This window comes from Bombus vosnesenskii, unplaced genomic scaffold (genome assembly GCF_011952255.1).
Source record: "Bombus vosnesenskii isolate JDL3184/JDL3185 unplaced genomic scaffold, Bvos_JDL3184-5_v1.1 scf7180000013319, whole genome shotgun sequence".
NCBI lineage: Eukaryota > Metazoa > Arthropoda > Insecta > Hymenoptera > Apidae > Bombus > Bombus vosnesenskii.
Genome location: NW_022882964.1, coordinates 1903180 through 1924045, shown reverse-complemented (window position 1 = coordinate 1924045; position 20866 = coordinate 1903180). Strand labels below are relative to the sequence as shown.

The 20866-nt window shown below is 39.8% G+C and overlaps 1 protein-coding gene across 3 annotated transcripts in view; it reads right to left on the bottom strand.

Annotated features, from left to right (window-relative positions):
- Nucleotides 1-20866, bottom strand: part of LOC117235794 (zinc finger protein 628-like) — a 103695-nt gene that overhangs the window by 58866 nt on the left and 23963 nt on the right. Inside the window, exons 2-4 of one of the 3 annotated variants that reach the window (XM_033498135.1) lie at nt 7855-8851; nt 5999-6091; nt 1425-2478 (exon numbers count right to left, since the gene is read on the bottom strand). In XM_033498135.1, coding sequence (XP_033354026.1) covers nt 1885-2478; nt 5999-6091; nt 7855-8826 — 1659 coding nt within the window. In that variant the 5' untranslated portion in view covers nt 8827-8851 and the 3' untranslated portion in view covers nt 1425-1884. Of the gene's footprint in view, nt 1-1424; nt 2479-5998; nt 6092-7854; nt 8852-20866 lie in introns of those variants that run through there. The other 2 variants (XM_033498133.1, XM_033498134.1) reach the window with 2 other exon arrangements.

The window sequence follows — 20866 nt, the reverse complement described above, 5'->3', positions numbered from 1 at the left end:
AAGCCGTTATCGACGCCGGCGCACTCGTAACGCGACTTAATTAGCAGCCCCGCGCCGCGCTTAAAATTTTGTTTTCTTCGCTTTACTACGTCGTCGTGTTTGAACCGCGAACGTCCACGACCGCAAACTGAATCGAATTTCGCCATGTGTGGACGTTTCTCTACCCTCCCTTAACCCCGTACATCCCTTCCCCATCGTCAGTCCTAACCCAACCCCCCTCCCCAGACCCCCTGTAGCCCTTTCTCTGTGTCATAATCGTAATCGTCGGCGCGCGAATCCCAACACCCTTCCCCTTGTCAACTGTATAAAATATTCTCAATCGTATCAACAACGGTCACATCGTACATCGTACAACGTTATTACATTATTACAATAGTTTATAGTTAATCGTAATCAATATAATATTCACAGCATTTTATGAAAATCTCTTAAAAGCACCAACCGTGGCGGCTCAAATTTTTTTTTTTCTTATCCATTCGTCCTCTTCCTTTCCTTCCTTCCTTTCTTCCTTCCTTTCTTTCTTTCTTCCTTTCTTTCTTTCTTTCTTTCTTTCTTTCTTTCTTTCTTTCTCTCTCTCTCTCTCCCTCCCTCTCACTCGACCTCTCTTACACTGTCCGTTAATTGTATCTCGCGTAATTTATCTCGATTTAAAAACCCGATCTTCTATCTTCATCATCCTCTTCATATTCATCTTCTTTTTCTCTTCTTTGTCCCCTTTCTCTCCCACCCTCTCACTCTGCTTTCCTTTCTCACTTTCTCTCGCTCTTCCTCTCACTCACATATATATATATACCTTCAATAATTTATCGATATATATATATATAAGCTAAACGTTTCGTCTTAAAGCACTGATTAAACGAGGGAGCTCGTTTTAACGTGTCCCTCCCTCTGAACACGCGTTTACCAACCATCCTAACCAAAATCACAGGACTAACTAGAAACACCGCCGGCTTTTTGCCTCGTCGCTCAGTGGGGATCGATGAACGCGAGGTGTACACCCTCCGTGGATACGAACGAAAAGACAGGAGAGACCAGGAACGATAACAGGGAGAAGCGATCACGGGAACTACTCGAGGAGACGAGCGCCCTGTGACACAGCAACGGAGGAGGCGCACGAACGTTTCTCGGCCGTTTAACACGACGAGCAGGAGGCTGAACGACGGAACCTGGTGTGCCGAGAGAAGGACACGATGACAGACGACTACCAGGAGAAGAAACAGTAATAGTAGTAGTAGTAGTAGTAGTAGTAGCAGTAGTAGTAGTAGTAGTAGTAGTAGTAGTAGTAGTAGTAGCAGTAGTAGTAGTAGTAGTAGCAGCAGTAGTAGTAGTAGTAGTAGTAATAGTAGTAGCGGTAGGAGTAGTAGTAGTAGTAAGTAGGAGTAGTAGTAGCAGTAGTAGCAGTAATAGTAGGAGTAGTAGGAATAGTAGGAGAAGTAGGTGTAGTAGGAGTAACAACAATAATAATAATAGTATCGGGGATAAATAACGAAAGAAATACGAGAAACAACGAGCGAATGAGAATGAGGCACCACTAGTAGTAAAACTGCTCGTGTCCGTGTTCCCCTTTCCCTCGTCGAACCGCATCATCATCATCATCATCATCATCATTATCATCATCATCATCATTCCCGGCGTCACGCGGGCAACGACGTCGATTCTCCGGTAAATCGTCGGATGCGCGATCATTCGCCTCTTATCGAGAGAATCCTCCTCCATCGCGGTGGTGGCGATCGATGAAACAACTATAACGGCGTTGATCCCGTCCAAGCGATACAAGGACGCAGGGAAACGGAAACGAAGAAGGAGAAGAAGAAGGTGTATCGATCGGCGATTCTTCCTCCGGCGGTGGTGAACGTGGCTGTTGTTGCACGGTCTAAGGCGAACTCAATGATGCGGCGGTGGCGGCGGCGGGGCCTCTTCCTCGGAGGGATCCACGGGGCTCGGGGACAGGAACTTGCGCACATACTTCGGATAATGTGTCTTTTCGTGGGCCTTCAGTATCGTCGACCTCGAGAAGGTCTTGCCGCACAGCGTACACCGGAACGGACGTTCTCCGGTGTGCACGCGACAATGGTCCTTCATGTGGTGGCGTAACTTGAAGGCCTTGCCACAGAACTCGCACTTGAAGGGCCTGTCACCTGTATGCGCCGGTAGGTGGGCTATCAGAGAGCCAACGTCCGGGAACGACTTGCCGCAGAACTTGCAGAGGACGACGCCGGAGGTCGGGTCCGAGTGGGCCGCGAGCTCGAGATCCATCGGCTCGATCGTACCTGCGGTGGGGTAGTGGGCCTCTGGCGGCAGGTGCATACCGGGTTCGAGACCCAGCTGAGCCTGCAGCTGCAGGTGGGCCGCCTGCTCACGGTACTTGAGCGACTCGAGGCTGTGCGAGAGGATGTGCCGCGCCAGCTTGCTCTGGTGGAGGAACGAGGCACCGCAGTACATGCACGCAAACATCCGCTCATCCACACCCATCAACTCCTGCAACCAAACAAACAAGAACATCAACTTCTTGTCTTCCCTTTAGCTCGTCCGTAACACCCCCACAGAGTAATAATGCTTCTCGCTCTCCGCTTTCGCTTTCGCTTTCGCTTACGCTTACGCTCTTGCTCTCCCCCACTCTTTCACTCTCACTCTCTTACTCTTTTCCCTTTTTTCTTTCTTTTCTTTTTTTTTTTTTTCTTTTTAATCTATTTAATCATCTATACATCTACCTATCTATTTATCTATTCATCTATTTTGTTTGCAAAAAAAAAGTTCCCGTTTTCATTTCCTCTTTTTACTTTGAAGTGATCGTTTCAAGCAGAGAACAGATATCTCGTTCCGTCTTTCTCTTTCCCTCCGTCACTTATGATACGTGGACGCTATATGCACGTTCCCGCTACTTCGCCGCGACAAATCGCTCGTTTCGACGCTACTCGACTCACAGCGTACACAGATACACATATATCGTATATATACATATATGTATGTACGAGCCGCGACTCGCCGGGCTTCAATCGGCGCACGTTCGAAAAAACTCGTGTCTCACTTTCTATCTTTTCTCTTTTTTCCACGTTCTTTCTCTCTCTCTTTCTCTCTCTTTCTCTTTCTTTCTTTCTCTCTCTCTCTCACACATTCTCTCCGTTTTTTTCCCGTTGCCTCTTGCGTGTTCTCTTTGCTCTCTCAACTTTTAACTATTTCTGCTTGACTGTATTCTCTCTATCGCCACTAGACCGTTGGTTAAGATATAGAAAAAAAAATGTAGTAGAGAAAAAAAATAAATAAAGAAAGAACAGGCAAGGCTTGTCTTCGCGAGACCACTACTTTGTAAGAAGCGCGTTTTTGGCATGACCGGATGTTACGCGTGTACGCGAGGTTCTCCTCTGTCTTTCCTTCCTCCTCTGTATCATCATGATCATCAACCCCTCTCGTTTTTCTTTTCGGTGGAAAAAAAGAAGTCCCTGAAGGCCTGACGAGAAAATGATAACTCTCGACGGCATGTAAGACGGTAGCACAAGAAGTTGACGCTCATTTTTGTTTGGCACGACGCGCACCCCAGAGATATCATATGTATAATGACATAAGGAAACTGTCTGATTTGTGTGTGTAAAAACAACGTATAAGGAACGTGTTTTATATATACACACGTATATGCGGATTCTTATACGTGTCTATATATGTATAGACGCGTATATGTGTCGTATCTGGGATAGTGGGTGACACATGTACGGGCCAACTGGCAACCCCCACAGCCTCGCTCAAGAACAACAACAGCCCACCCGTCACCCCTCGTCCCTCCTCCGATTTTTCTGTTCTTTTTTTTTTCATTTTCTTTTTGCGTATCTCTTTTTATCTTTATATTTTCCAAAAATCTTTTTGCTTATACACGATCATTGGTAGTAACCGGGGCCAAGATGGCCACTGCGGCGTAAAAAGGGCTCGCCGCAGCAAAAGGCATTGCACTCAATCCAAAAAAACGACAAATCGAAATACAAATATTACAAAGTAACAAATGGTAATATAATGAATGTCAATATAATTTGTATATGTATAAACGATAGATATATATATGTATACATATATATGTATATCGAACGTGAGAATATATATATGTAACTTGCACATAATATCAGTACATGTATGTAACGATATATATGTATTGCGTAATATATATGTCGTGTATATATATGTATATACATATATATATATATATATAAAAATGTAGTAAAAAACAACCATGGCCAAAAACGAAGGTCAACTTCTTGACAGTGAGCTAGCAAGACAGGCTGGCAGGATGGGACGAACAGGAAGAACGTAGTACGTGTTACGCGCCGGTTTTCCTTCGATTTCCAGAGGAAGAAAGAAACGTCCGAAGGTACCGTCACGGATCACGATTTTATCAACGTGATTCGTTTCAGCCCGTCGAACCGTGGAAATCCAATTGGAAGGCAGGATTCACGATTCCAAGGACCATCGGGATGGGGGCAGGTTTCACGGTTTCCAAAGGATCATATGGGTTATTACTCGACTTTCTTTTTCCGTTTTCACGAGAACAGAGAAGAGGCAGGAAAAGTTAGAGCAAGAAGACGAAGAGATACAAGAAGATCGATGGAAAAACAGCGCGCTAAGGAATCGACAGACGCACGAAAATAGCGAAAAGAGAGAGGTTGGACAATCGCGTAAATGGATTAGTTAGAAAAGAACGAGAGGAGCGAGAGAAACAGAGGAATGAAAGAGAAAGACAGACAGAAGACAGGACGTATGCACGGAGCATGGAGAAGTGAATTAGTTTGGAAAAGAAGATAATACGTTCGTCAAAGATAGACGAGCATGCACGATTGATCTCCTTCTGCGCAGCGCGTCTCGACGAAGATCTTTCTTACGGGGCACTTAAGCTAGAACGATCGGCAAGCGGCTAGGTCCAATTTGTCATTACGCTTGTCTCTTTAGTGAGTCTGTTCTTTTCTTTTTTCTTTTTTTCTTTCTTACTTTAAACGTCCTATCACGTCTATGCAAGATTCTCAAAAAAGGGAACACGAGATATCGTATATGCGTAAAGTCGGGTGTATCGTAACGTAAACCTCGAATCTCAAGTCAACGAAGGATGTACGTGTGTACTTCTGAACTGTTCTTCTCGTGAACGTCGATCGAATTCGAGCTCGATCAGGATCGAACTTTGCGCTCTGGTCAATGAACCGTTAACACTGTCACGTGATGCATCCTTGGAAATCACTAACACAAATACAAAAGTCCCATCGTACTTCAAAAGGGGGGATGAACGGTTTTTTCTTTGTATCGTATTCTTTTTTTCTTTTTTTTTTTTCTTTTTTTTCGTTATCGAACATCTCCGATCACACTCTACTCTCGGTCAGGACGACTAGCGACTCTGTTAATGACACGATCACTTTCAAAATTAGCGGGGAGAGCAGCAAACAGCAAAGCACTTGGGCACGCATGCAATAGACCCACATGCAAGTGAACTCGAAATATAATGTATGTCTGTCTATCTATCGGCGATGGATAGATAGGCAAACAAAAAATAGATATAAATAGATAGATAGATAAAATGGATCATGTTGAAACGTTGTTCGAGCTAATCGAACGACAAATTCGTCATTGCCCGAACGATCTTACGGACTCTTGTCAACACCAGTGGTGTCGTTAACGAGTAGCACGTAAACGAACGATTCGTCGTAATCTTCGTACGACACAAGATTCATCGAGATCCAACAAATTGTAGACGTTTCTATTTCTCTATTTTTTCTTTTATACTTTATTACTAATATCTTAATATATTTTTCTTTCTTTTTATTGTTTTTGAAAGATTCGCATCAGCTCATCCACAATCCAATGGTAATGCCGTCGTGTGTATGCGATTGCAGATGAGTCGAGCGCGACCGGCGATACACAACCGGCGATAACCGTAATCGATATATAAATGCAGAGTAAAGAGAAAGTACGAGAATAAAAAGTAGTCAATAAATTGGAATATATAGTACGGAGAAAGAGGGAAACTCACCGGATCTGGTGGGAGTCTGTAATCCGTGGATATTTCGCTGCTCGCACTGCGCTCTTCGGTCGACCTTTCCCAGTCCATCTCTTTTTTTAACGACTGCAAACGAACATCGGGTTCACGTCAAAGTAATAATTGGATAGCTGTCGATGCTATTGGGAAAAGTATGAACTGACTTGCCTGGGCCAACCGCGCCCCAAATCATTAGCATTTATGTATTGTACTACGTTCTAGAAGAAGCCCGAATACGATTAACTTGATTAATTATTCCAGACAGATAGACAATATTATGTAAACGGGACAAAGTTGTTCGATTGGAAAGCAAGCGGTTAAAAGTGTTTGTATGTACCTCTTGGCTACATTACTTAACGCAGGATAGAAATAACATGTAAGTTAAAAATGTAATGACCGATGTACAGTAGAATCTGCAGTATACGTATACGTCGTTCAAAAACTATATCGATCAAACGTATGAATTAAAAAATGCAAAATATTATTTTTATCCATCTACTTCTTACGAGAAATAATTTCATGGAAGTAGATCATTGATTCTTGAGATACTGGATACTAAGCATCTCGGAGGTAATTGAAAATTGCGAAATTTACGAAAAGAGAAGTTAATTTGTTTGACTTCAGAATGTTTTACACGTATCGCTATTTACTGGATTTTCATTGCTTATTGCTTCGCATGCTAATCGATAACATTCAAAAATACAAAATTTATGATTCAAAATTTCACGAGTGTCTGTCGTATGAAATAACGTCGAATTTTTAATTCTGAATTCCACTTCTAAATTCGATGATGTTTAATTTGGATCCAGCGTTCAAGTCGGTATCATATACATATCGTAAATGTGCGTGATGTAGACGGTGGACGTGTTAATACACAGTGTGTAATAGCATCAAAGAGGCAACGTATGATACTAACTTTTGAAACGAAACGCAAGATACTTCAAAAGATGGGAAATGGTCAGAGTGACGCAAAAGTCGCAAAAATGTATTACGTTGAAAGCATTCTCATTCCGTAGCACTTATATATACTATATAAGGTATATGATACTAGAAAAAGAAGTTTTACACAGTTTCAGATACAATTTAACGCGTCAAAAGGTTACCACGATTCAGCAACAGAAAGAACAAAAGTCCTACAAGTAATTAATAAAACATAGATAATTAATAGATCTTATTACACATTCTAACTGAAGGTTCTACTATACACGTTGTAGAATGTCTGGAAATTAAACGTCTAATGCTTCCACTTAGCGTTATGCAGCTTTCGTGTTAAAAATTTGTTAACAAAATCGATTGCTCCGGTCTCGTTTATTTGTAAAATTTGTTGCCAACGAATATTTTCAAATACAACTTCGCACGCGTTGTTTCTTGCGCAATGATACACATTTTCAGTGATGGAATAGAATACACGTACAACGATAAAATACAAAAATGTATCAGACATACAAAATTACAAGTATTACAGTCAAAAGAAAAGACTTCTGCAAATACTTCATAATTTCAAATCTATCCACAAAATTTTCCATTTTAAACGAAGAATGATTTGCAGGTAACAAGGATATAATAACTCGTTGTTTGATAAACTATTAAATATTCCTCAGCGATCTACTACTTTCAGAATCTGCACGAATTAAATATCTCTGTGGTCTTTGTATATTTCATAAACCATTAACGTTTTATATTTCTCTTTTTAACGCATTCGCTGCGTCTCGATCATAATAGTCGTCCATAGTAACGTAAATATTCCATCAGTTGGTCTCTTTCGCGGCAAATACGTTAAACATTCTGCTCGAATCTTTCAATCCATAAATATGCTATACAGATATAAAGAGAATAAAAATTGTACTCACAAGTGGAACTTGTTGGACCGGGGGTAACCCCGACGGACCCGCGAGAGGCTCTGTACTGTGCGGGGACGGAAGCCGGCTCTGTGGTAAGTTCAACGGTAGCACGCCAGGCGTGCTTCCTGTATTGTTACTTAGACTCATATCCGACGGTCCACTGTGCACCGAGATCGGACTAAGGGAACCTCTCGTTTCTTCTAAACTTGCGGCATCTTCGGAATCCCTCCTAGGTCGATCAAGGGCCAAAGGTCCTGGACAAGGGCTACCGGGTCCGGTGGGCGATGCCGGACAATCCGTCATGTCTACCGCCTCGGTCGACTCGCTGGTGGGTGGTTGGGCTACGTTTTGTTGGGGTTGCTCGCATTCTTTCACTCCTGCCGATGGCAAACCCGTGCCACCGGATGTATTTCCTTCCCTGTCTCTCTCCTTATTGCTCGCTTCCTTTATACTTTCACGTTCACGGTGATGTTCTCGCGATGTCTCGCGTTGTATACCCTCGGATGTGCTCGTGTGTTGTTGTTGTTGCTGCTGTTGTTGTTGCGGTTGCTGCTGCTGTTGTTGCTGTTGTTGCTGCTGCTGCTGTTGTTGCTCGTCCCTCGACGCTACCGCCGCGTTGATGTTCGTCATATCCGCTAGACCCTTCACCTTGAGGCTCTCCGCTGTCTTTAGGAGGGCCGATAGCTGGCAGTACTCGACGTTTACTTCGCCCTTGTACATGAAGTCGACGAGGGTACGTAGCTCGGCGAAACGTACGTCCTTTAGGATGACTATGGGGTGGCGGTTCGGGTGGTCGAGGAATAGGGCCTGGAAATAGCTGGAGCACGCGGAGAGGACTACCTTGTGGGCACGTATCGAAGGTCCCTCCGTGCACGCCAGTGTCACGTCCACCAGCGACTCCGACTCCAGCAGTTGACTGAACACACCCAGCAAGTTGCTCTGATGATTGTTCCACCTCAGGCAGTAATGCTCACTTCCCATGTCTGAACTGCACCCCGCAACCCTGCTGCAGAAGAAACATTTGTACCGGTCCGTGTGTTAACTCTTCGGCTCTTGTTGCGTTCATCTTGAACGTTTCTTTCCCTCTTTCGTTTTTTTTTTCGCTGTTCTTTTTCATCCCTCGTTTCTACTCTTTCTCTCTTTTCATATTTTCTATGCGTGTTTCTTTCATATTTTTTTTTCTTTCCCTCATTTTACGCGTCGCTCGCGTGCTCATTGTCGGCCGCGCTTGTTCACTGCTTCGTTGTTGAAGTTTCCGGGGTTAGTTGCTCGCGCGACACCCGTGTGTTTTCATTCGCATTGGGAACTGCGCGTTCATCAGAGAGAGGTTTCGATCGCTCGGTTAAAAGGAAAGGGAACTGGGCGATCGGCGAAGCTTGGGATAAATTGTACAGTCCGGGTTAATTAGTTAGTCGATCAACATCCACATGTTCTGTTTTTGCGTAGTATTATCGCGTTAAATCCAATATTGATACTTCTGAGTTACGCGAATGCTATTGTTTGAGTCAGGTGATTTAAGTTGAAGCTATTTTACTTCCTATATATTCTACGTTGTACGCGATAAACGCTATTAAAACGAGGTATCGTTCGAACAAATAAGTCAACCCGAATGATCGCGAGTCACCTACGATTCAACGATACCAAACTAGTTGAACAGTATCGATAATTTTACGCAATCACGTAGAGTTAGTTTTTACGTTCCACATAGTCAATTAAGTTCTAATACTTGATTAATTAAAATAGTTCAAAGTAAACGTTAAATTAGAACATCTTGGATATCGTTTAACGAAGATGCAAACGGTACTTTGCAAGTTTCGTACCAGGAACGCAAAGAAGTTGGTACGTTGGCGCTCGTGCTTGTGAAAATCAAGCTCGAGCATTGGTGAGTTTCGCGCGATGGTCGACTATAAAACACCCTTCTCGAGGCACCAATCTCTTGGCGAAGTACAAAAACGACTTTGTTCCAAACTCAATTATACGAACTACGCAAACGTGTTTGCAAATTATGAAAACGTTGCGTGAAAAATCCTTACAAATTGTTATAAGAAAAAACGTCAGAAAATTTCTATTTGAGAAATCTGAATGTTGAACGTGTTTGTTGCATTATAAAAAATACTCGAACGCAAATGACAGTTGCTGTTTTACCCCTTCCTACGACTCGTCCAACACTCCTCCTCGTACATCCACCTGCCAAACTAACCCAAAATTCCATCCACTGATTGCCGATGTGTACACTGCGGGTTTACGACACGATGTTATTACGGAGGGCACAGAGCAGATGCGCGATTTCGCAGCTACGAAGTAATATCCAAGCTTCGACCTCTGGTTTCGTAAAAAAAAAAAAAGATGAAAAACGATACATCCAAAATATTTCTAAAAAAAGTAACTTTTGTGCCAAAATATTTCTTCCGTCGCATCGATGACAATCGTTTATTCCGTATGTGCGTATCGTATATTTAAAAAAAATGAACGATATCGTTGTATACTTTCTCCTTTACAAACGTTGTTTCGTCCACCGCTGTATAATATTAAACATACATTACGACCGTTTCTTCAGTGCAAAAGATTAACTGGAGTCACAAATACGTTTAAAAAATTGAAGTTAATTTATCGACTAAATTCTTACATCGTTAGTCATCGATAGCCAACATAGCGTCATTAGCAACCCAACTATCGGTCACCAATGACCCTCACGATATCCAATTTATTCATCTTCTTCGTCCGTGGAAACATAGAGGATCTGCGTGAAAAATGTAAATTTTATTCCCAATTGCCGAACTTCAAAGCGATCCTAACGTTCGTTAGCCATTCGCATAGTCGCTGATAAAACACCTGTGATCGTGCCAAAACGATCAGACACCGTTACGCAACACGGCCGATCGTTCCTCCGCCGGTAAATCACGATTTCCTCGCGAAAAAGTACCGTGGACGTCTAAATTGGAATTCCCTGTCCGCATGGTGGAAAAGCGCGTGTAGTCGCGGCACCGTCGCTATCGCAATTTCCTGCGGCATAAATCAGCGTCCGCGGAAGCGCGAAGTACGCGCAGTCGTTCGTTCGTTGGTCAGAGAGGCGTCGCGGGATTTATTCGAACGCGGCGCGCGTTTCTTAACTACGCGCGGTCATCGTTTAATTCTGGCCACGGAACACGCATCCGCGAAAGATGCACGACCGATATCGGCTGACGATACCGCGCGCTCTTATCTTTCGTTATTTCTTGAACGATCGTGAGGCAGTCAGTTTGCTATTTATTCGCTGGCATGTCCAAAGTTTCGTTGAGTTCGTTAAGTTATACGCGTATGCATATGTATGAGTATATGTATGATTCATGAAAGCATTCAGACACTTGTAGAAACTTTTTATAACACTTATGAAATGTAAAATCTTTTATTTTATGGAATACATTATCCGCGCTGCACGAAACATCTGGTGAAATTTAAAAGAAACTCGCGAATGAATGACTGTCAAAGGTGACTCCGGTGAATACGGAGAATTATTTATATAATGGATAGTCGACTGTTCAAATATACTTTTGCGATTTTCAGATTTCTTTCAAACTTCGTCTATACGATCATGATAATTCATGTTACGGTGCTAATGAAATTTCAAAATGTTACCCATAACACGTATAACATGTTCAAATACTTTGGCGAGCCATCGTACACGTTATTTGTATTTAGGTGATACGGAACCGCTTTACCAACGTGAATCTGCTATTTACCGTGATATTCCATTCATCGGAACGAAATATTAGCTGCTGTCCGATCAACGGAACTGATGTTAATCGAATCCGCCTATCGGAACGTGAACTTGTACTATAACGATGAAAAATTACAATCACATAGTCAGGAGAATCAGTAAACTCTAATTATATGATCTATTTACCCCTCGATAAGTTTAAACAAACTGAGCTTCAGATATGTCTTGGAATTTCTTTAACTATTCGCATAACTCGTGTGTTAATCAGATTATCGTTTACCATCAATTTCTATAATCAATTAACAGAGAGTGAACTTTAATTCTTCCAAATATAAATACAATACAGCTTATTTTCAACAGAAAATAACAGAGATGTAGATAAGAAAATTACAATTATGCCCGAGTGATTGGAAATCTGACTGACGAGATAACGCGTCTTCTTCGTTTAACGAAATAAACTGGAAAGGTTTCAAAATCAAGCCGTACATCCGACAGTTAAATTATTTTAAGTCTACCTTGAATTTAGGCAACATAACTAATCTGAACGAGACTTAGAACGCGTGAACACGGTACACGCACGTGTCGCAGCCATGTGCACTTACACGTATGTAATTATCCGCGCCACGAAGCCCGCGTGGACGCGCGTGTTCGCGTGATATATCGGCGGATGGATATGCGCGCGCGATGGCGTGTGCTAGCACCGAGCGATGCTCGCGTGATTCCTCTGGAACCTCTGATAACGCGGCACAACCTCTACGTGATAATACACGGAACGGTGTATCGTAATAACAAAAGAAAAAAAAAAAAAAAAGAAAATAATATTTTAACGCGTGACAAAATTACCGTGGGATTACCGGTCGTTCGACGTTTGAATAATACGCCGAGAAATGCCTAACGCTTGCGCGTTACTCGACAACAGCCTTGTTATTTGGGCAATGAAACTTTTAATTAAACCGATTTACCAAGCTGCCTTGTATCGCTAGATTATGGAAAACAGCGGCAAGACGTTCATCATCACTGTGATTTTGGAATCGCAACAGAATTTCGTTTATCTGAACTTGGTTCACCGCAGCGAAATCTTAGCGCATGATTAATCGATTAAAGATCAAGTGGGTGGAGGAGAAGACCGTACCGATCGCCTTCGTAAATTTAAAAATCGACGAGGGAAACGATGCGAGGAATACTTTTTTTTTTCATTTACTGCCAGATTTATAACGACTGCTCTGTAAATAAGCTTGTGGAAATTAATCGGTTGTTCTCTTTCAGAGATCGAGCAATAGTGGCGCATCCAAGTAAGAAAGTTGGGCAAATCGAGAAGGATCGAGTACCTGATATTTCACGAAAGAAATATTAAACGAATTCCTGGAATTAGCTTTCATAGTTGCGATGTTAAAACGTAGAATTCGATAATGGAATACATCGATTGGAAAGAACGTTGAAAATAAATCATATTTTTTTGATGTTTCGCAGCAAGCTACTCTCGACACCTGTTCGTAATTTCTAGACTTGTTTCAAACTGTCTCGACAGAGTCACGAGAATCAGGTCTCGTTACGGTGCTGGTAAAATTTCAAAATGTTTCGTATATCGTGTAAAGAACAGCCGAAAGAGTTGGAATGCTTTTACGGGCAACTATAGGTGCGTGAATAATTTCTAATAAAATTGTAAATAAAATCTAAAATGTTCAACAGGGAACAGATTTCACGCACTCCAACAACATTTGCAAACTCGCTGGCTATGCGTTCGTCCATGAGCCGCGTGAAAAACCGCGTTGAATATTCTTCGCGTGCTCCGGAAACTTCGGCGCGTTTTAATTAGAGCTTGCGGCTAAATTTGCCCGGCGGCTACTTCGCAAACTTTACCCGCGTGAAATCCGCCAGGAATGCTTACTATACACGCGTGTTGAGTGCCATGGAAGGAGAAAAGAAACGATGACGCCGCTAATTTGAGCACCGGCATCGACTGATACTCAAGGGGTGTACGAGCAAGAAAAATGATTTCATTAAAGTTAAACATCGGCTTTTGCGACTCTATCTCTGCCACCGTGCAGGTATTAAGCGTACTACGACTATCACGGTTATCGTCCATCTAAATATAGCAACATGCTGTAATTACATTGATCATTTTCAGACTATAACATTCGCTAGCACCGGAAACCTTCAAAGTTACGATGAATGTACAGCAACAACGTCATCGTTGAATACCGTGTGATTATTTCATCGAGATGCTCCAGCTTGTGTCAGCGACATGGTAAACAGTGAAACGTTACGCTGAATCATTAATAACCTACTTCCGAGTGAATCTTTTTCGGACAGTTTTTATTTAATAAAAAAATAGATGGTCTTTACATAGTTTGATATGTACTTGTTTTTTAACTTTATTTACGTTAATTTAATTAATGTCCATAAACTTGAAAATATCGAGATATTTATCGATTTTAAAGCAAGCTCGATAATCGAATCGAAGAGAAAGGATGAGCTCGTTAGAATTTCGAATTAGTACGAGATAACAAATCGAAGTCCATTCGAACTACGATGAAAAATTATAAAAATTGATAAACGTAAAGTTATTGGTATGGTACGAACCTTTTTACTTCTCGTCTGAGGATTCATTTTAAAGCAACACATATATATATGTATGTGTGTGTGTGTGTATATATATCTTTAACGTTGGTACATTCAAGTAAAAAAAAGTTATCTTTTATTGATAGATAGTAAGTTGTCTTTTGCCAGAAGGTTGGGTAATTATAAAAAATTCATTGCTATTACTCGATTAAATTTATAGTTCGAATTTTGGGGTTGATGATAAATCGAAGTTGTGGGAAAGAGCGTTTTCGAATTCCGTTTAGGGACAGAGTGGATAGCGGTGGTTGGTTAATTATTTTTGCTCCCCTAGTTTGCTAATATGTTGTTCGGAATTAATTATGATGAATACGATAAATTTAGGGCGAGTTTTATGTAATTTAGTGGTAATTAGCAAGTTTTCGATGGCTGAAAGTAATACTTGGTAATGAAGATATTTTGGCAAAATGCAAACGCCCGCGTGTCTTTAAATTTGAAACTAAATGTTAAAATTATTAGCTTTTAATTGAAAGTTACCGATTGCCTGTTTACCGCGTTACTCTTGCATTTTTTAAATAATTAAATTTCTCGAAATTACGAATTTAATTAATACAATCGATAACCGAATATCCTGCGATCAAACGTTACAAAGAATAATAAACCAAACTTTATTAACTATTATTACCAGTTCGGTTTTCATTTAATAACCCGAACTCTGGATGTATAGGAGTGTTGCGTATGTATTTACACGTTCGTAAAGTTTGTTATGAGAAGGTACCTCTGCTAAACATACTTAATAATGGTTGAAGCAATCGCAAGCATTTATAAGAACTTGCAAACTCTAAATTACGACTGGTTCGTAACGATCCCTAAGCTCCGTAATATTTATACTTATACAACGTTCGGTGTGTATGCGAATAGTGTTTAGACTAAACTTATATGACTACACGAATGTCAAGAATGCTATAATTTATGTTTCTTCGCTAACTTTAGCGAGGAATTAAATATGCGATTACAAAGTTTCTAACGATAGCATTTTGTATGACTTATTATGTTGGTACGATCAAGAAAATAACTCTTCTTAACGAAAATAATTTTCCGCGTGTACCGAATTTTTTTATACTTTAAAATGAAAATTGCACGATACAGTGATACGATGTATAATACGCTTTAAAAATAGTACAGTGCTTCACTTTGTTGCATTTTGTTTTTTATAGAATTTAACATTTGTAATATTTTTTTACATAACGTAACGTTAGATCCATCATGAGTATTCTATAGTTAGTGCGATAAATTCGAGAACAGATCGTTATTTAGTTTACTCTAATTTTTAAGACACATGGAACATCTGCTGAGACCCAGTCGTGCATATTAGATGAACATTAGAATATTTTTATGGACAAATTTAATTGGCTTTAATTTAACAAACATCACCGAAATCTATTGTACTTCATAAAAATTAGATAGAAATTAGTATATCGACGGGATACGTGTTGTCAGAATTGGTGATTTTATAGAAACACAGCACCCTGTCGATGGCAACCATATCATCACCATGTTGCGCTGTCTTCGCACCAAGGAGCTACCAAAGAACACGGTTGTAAAACCATATAATATCGTCGTATATTTCTTGCAAAAATTAATGCTTCGTGAAACGTGAACTCTACTTGATATATTTTAACGTCCTTGACATTGTTCGTACACAGGTTTCAATTCTTTTATTTCTTAAACTCTTAATTCATTTTTCATATTGCAGTTTCTGTCGATTTGTATGTTCCCATGTATTTCTTCGTCCCTCGTTTTCTCCTTCTCATTTTCATCAACACGTCCTAAATTATTGTATCAGGAACGTACTCAGCAACGTAAACTTCATTTTCCACAAATTCGCTCAAAAGACACCTGCAACGAAACAAAGACACGCGAGCCGAGAAGTAAGCTGGATGTATAAAAAGCTGTAGCCTTTAATCAGGAGAAGAATATCAGGAACTTGCAGGTTTCTCGCAAATTAAGCGTGCTACGATGCTTCTAGCTGACCTTTGCTTCACGCCCCTCGCTCTATTTCGCAATCTTCCCTTTGCACTTTCTAACGTGCAACTCTTACGAGTCTTATTAAAAAAAGAAGCACACATTTCTCCACACTTTTTACGTTTATACTATCTGTCAGTTTACGCGTTTGTTTGGACCAAATGCGTAAAGAATTATTATTACGTACTTTTGCCAACCTACAACCGTTTGCGACAAATATCGCTCGTAGTTCAACATGCGACGTATCGATTGAAAAAGAAACGAGTGTGTCATTCTTTTAACAAGACCTTCTCCTCGCCGAAGAATATAATACTTGAAAAGCGTGCGACATTCATCGACGATTTATCCCACGTTTCGATTTTCAAGAAGCATTTCGTTCACAAGAAGACCGAGAAAAACGTAAAATCTTTCCGACGAAAGGAAATCTACTGGTATTGGTAATTTGCAAAATTCCGCTAATAATATCGATTAACTGAATCGTGCACGAGTATATAACCAGCTTTGCTTGGAAATGGTCGAATTTCGCGGACGAAAGAAGACGAGCGCTTCAAGAGAAGACAAGACAAGGAAATTTTCGAAACCAATGCCCATAATTCTCGTTAGCGTTAGGCGGAATTTCATTTTCCTGGAGAACGGCCAGTGGCTACGGTGGTTTCGATCAAAGGCGTTTCTTCGTCGGACTTTTCCCGCGGCTTTTGTACGTACATCGCGTTACATAAGCCCGGCACCGTGTGCATGTCTCCGTTATTTATGTCATTTCAGAGGTTTTCTTTGGGTCAATCCGTTTAGAACGGCGCTCACGCACGCGTGTCCCGACGCCGGGACTGTGACTAAACCGTGCAATCGGTTTAATGTTAAACAGTTCGCCGGCTAGCTACGCAATTAGATTATGCGCGCACGATAAACGGCTGCGAGCCGCTCTTCCTGCTCGCGAATCTGCTTTCACGAAGCGCGCGCGCGCGCGCGAGGAAGAGAGACTTTTCGCGAGACCGGCCACGCGATCGGCTCGTCAGCTGCGCTCGATGGCGCTTCGCCTCGCCGCGGGTACCCTAATCCCTCTGCCGGTTTATGGTCGTTCAGCTTTAGCAAATTTCACGCAAGCTTCGTACGTGTATTGGGCTATTCGCAAAGTTCGCGGAGGAATTTAACCATTCGCGGCTTATTCCAGGAAGCGGTGTCGATTGTGCGATGCTTGGGACCAGATATCCCGCGTATCTTTCTACTAAAGCCGAATTTGCGTTGTTTCACTTTGGAGAAGCACGGTGAATGCTGCTTTCATCTTTGATTTATCCGCGTACGAAGAACGAAAGTGGCATTCATCCGCCGTGCTCCTCCAAAGTGAAACAGCGCAAATTCGGTAATTTGGTAAAAAGATGCGCAAGATATCTCGTCTCAAGCGTCGCACAATCGACACCGCTTCCTACGACATCTCGTCTACGATACGAATAAGACAAGAATGAAAGCAGCGTTCATTCGCCGTTCTCCTCCAAAGCGACACAGTGTAAATTCGGGTTAAGACGCGTAATGTTTCAGTGGTTCGCGAGAGTATTCGAACAGACTTAGAAAATTGTTACGTACATATCGTACAAAATATCTTAAAATCTCGTTGGCGTCGTAACGAAGCTCAACTATATTTACGTGTATCGATAAAATTTAAAGCTGATCTGAAAATGGGTAGTGAAAGTTGCTGGATGTTTAGTGGAAGCATGTACTTCGTGAAGATCACCGAAGTATTTGAGCAGTCAATTATTCGCAATATTAATAAGCCACGATACGTAGCGAGACTACTTTTAGCGCTAATTGCGTGTTCCAGACTATTGTTTGGGTTGTATGCTAATTTCTAACCACGCGTATGTGTGCAATAACTTCTTGTCCTGCAACTTCGTATTCTGGTCTGGTTACGAATTTAAATATGATAATTCGTTTTTAAGAAAAATAAAAAGGCACACTGGAGATAGGTGATGCGCAGACGTAAAAATAGTTACTTCCTGTAATTGGCGAATTGTTTCATTAATTGTATATTATACATTTGTTTGTTTTGTATTGTTTCATCTACGATAAGTTGGAACTTTGGTTTACACATTTAGATAATTGATAATTAAGGGATAAATTTCTCGTAATTGTCGTTGGATAATCCATGATTGGATTATTTGGACAATCGAAGCATCTCTAATATTCAATGCCCTACGTAAATTTAGCAAAGTTAAACATATACTACTTAAATTAATTAGACGATCGCTCGACAATGAAATATTCATGTTAGTCAATAACAGAGAAATTATAAAGTACGGTAGATTTTCAATTTATTTGTCAATAATTAATTTAAAAATAATAACACGCAATGCTGTTCTTTGAAAATTAACAGCCGCGGCAAATTTTCGGAATACGCTTCTTATAAATCGATTAACTCCATTATACTTTCGAGATAAAACATGTAAATGATGATTCAAAGTTAATGAAAACTAACACAGTGGAATTTTGTATAATTTATTAACAATTCCAATTGCACCGATAGTTATGAGCAAATAATAAAAGTACCGTGCGATATTTAAGTACTAACGTAACAATATAGCACTTTATAACGTATAATGGAGGATAAGAAACTACTTACGAATCATTTATGACAATTATGTCATTTTTACATTATTCTGTTTTTATTCTGCAACGTTATGACAAATCTGTTCCAATTGCATATTTTTCACTTCTTTTGCGTCATTGAACGTTATTGCTTCGAAAAGGAATTAATTAAATGTAATTATCACCGATGTTTACAGGGAAATAATTAAAATTCCACGAGTTGTGAAACCAAAACAAAAGATTCATCGATTCGTCGATTTGATGTAAAATATGTATTTCATGTTGGTAATTTCGTAGATTTACTAAATTGCAAAGTGAAATGAAATGAAGTGAAAGGTGTTGAAGTATAAAATTGGAAAGTGTAACAATGGGTTACAAAAGCGAACAGCTAAGAGAAAAGTATAACTTTTAGATTGCTATAAAAAGAAAGTACAAGAGTTTAAGGAGGTCTAAACTTTTTTACGAGTTCCTTAAGATTCCAGTAAGCACATATTTTATTGTAGTACGCAGTTTGAGGATTTTTTATTTCACAAATAAGAATTTCACCTTTACTCGTCGAATATTTAATCGTGATATAGTCGATATCTCCTATGTTAATAAACATACGAACAAAATTAATCAAAGTAAGCAAAGTTTCATAATCTAAATAAACAATTTTCGGCGATTCTATTCGCTGGATATAAATGGAATATAAATTTGTCTAATTTGTATCAAACAACTAGGAATTCTTTGTAGGTAATTTATCATTTATAATCCATATTAATAAATTTATAATTTATAATTTTTTATCTAAATTATAAAATACGATGGTGATTTCATAATTTCTTTAAATTCGATCATTACGAAGATAAATATTTCAAAAACGTGTAACGTAACTACGAATTACTAACGAAAAAAATAACTCAACTGCCGAGAAAGATAGAAATTAATTTCATGAATAAAACAGTAATGAAATTAAATTAGTTTCCAGTAACTATAGATTAAGCATATAATAGTTCCATTCAAGTAATATCAAGATTTTTCCACGACCATTTGTATTTCATTAATATATATAAATAAGAAGAAAGATAACGCAATAGATAATATTGATTAATATTAATGTTGGTAGATAATCTACATAGATAATGAAAACCTATATAAACGCGGTATCATCGTCTTTAATCATCAAAGTGTATCGTCGAAATGAAGTACCGACGATATTTATAATTAACGAACCGAACTAACATTTCGATATTCTATTTTCAACGGTGTAATACCTAAAATTATTGCTACGATATCGATATATAGGATACGATGAAAATCTCAAATAACAAAAACACATTATCTACTATAAATAATCTTCAACACGCGTAAAGTGTATTTTGAAATTTTTCCAATATTAATTACAGATCGACGCTTTTTTATAAACCAAAAATGTTTGTACAATTGCCAAAGATCGAAATATTCAAACTCGTAATATTAAACGATAAATTTTGACAATTCGATACGAACATTACCGTAAGTAAAATCCTTACTATCAATTAAACCAATTTTTTTTTTATTAAACAATCGATTTGTTGAAACACGGTAAAAAGAGCGTTTGTCGAATAACGAAGCAGTGATATTATAAAACGTACGATGTTGGTATTTTAATTGCAAATGTTCAAATAGCGTGGTTTGTTACGCACGAAATGAAGGGAATGTAAAGAGGCACGTTGTCAGTTTGAGATTTGGCTCACGCAGCCAATGATATACATAAGTACTCAATTACAAGCAATAAGAGATAAGATGCGACACGCCAACTATATTTTAACATTATGTCTCGATTTGGCATCTATTTCTATCTATTATAAACATTTTACGTTATATAGATCGCTGCTTAGATTGCGTCTATCCACTTCACACACCAAAGTATACGACACGATAGTACGTAAGTAGTTCGCTTCGAAGAGAAGTTTGAAAGTCACGATTAACCACACGATACAAAATGCTATCGTTACTATCGATACAGAATACAGGCATATTTTCTAATCTTTTGGAGAAACTCCTCCAACAAATTCGATACTGAAAGGTCGATGACGATAGAGCTGTTTCAACGTGGACGTACAAAACTATCATAGCGGGTTTATCAGATATTCTATACAATGGCTACAAAAGGTATTTGTACACCGCTGTATTCATGAC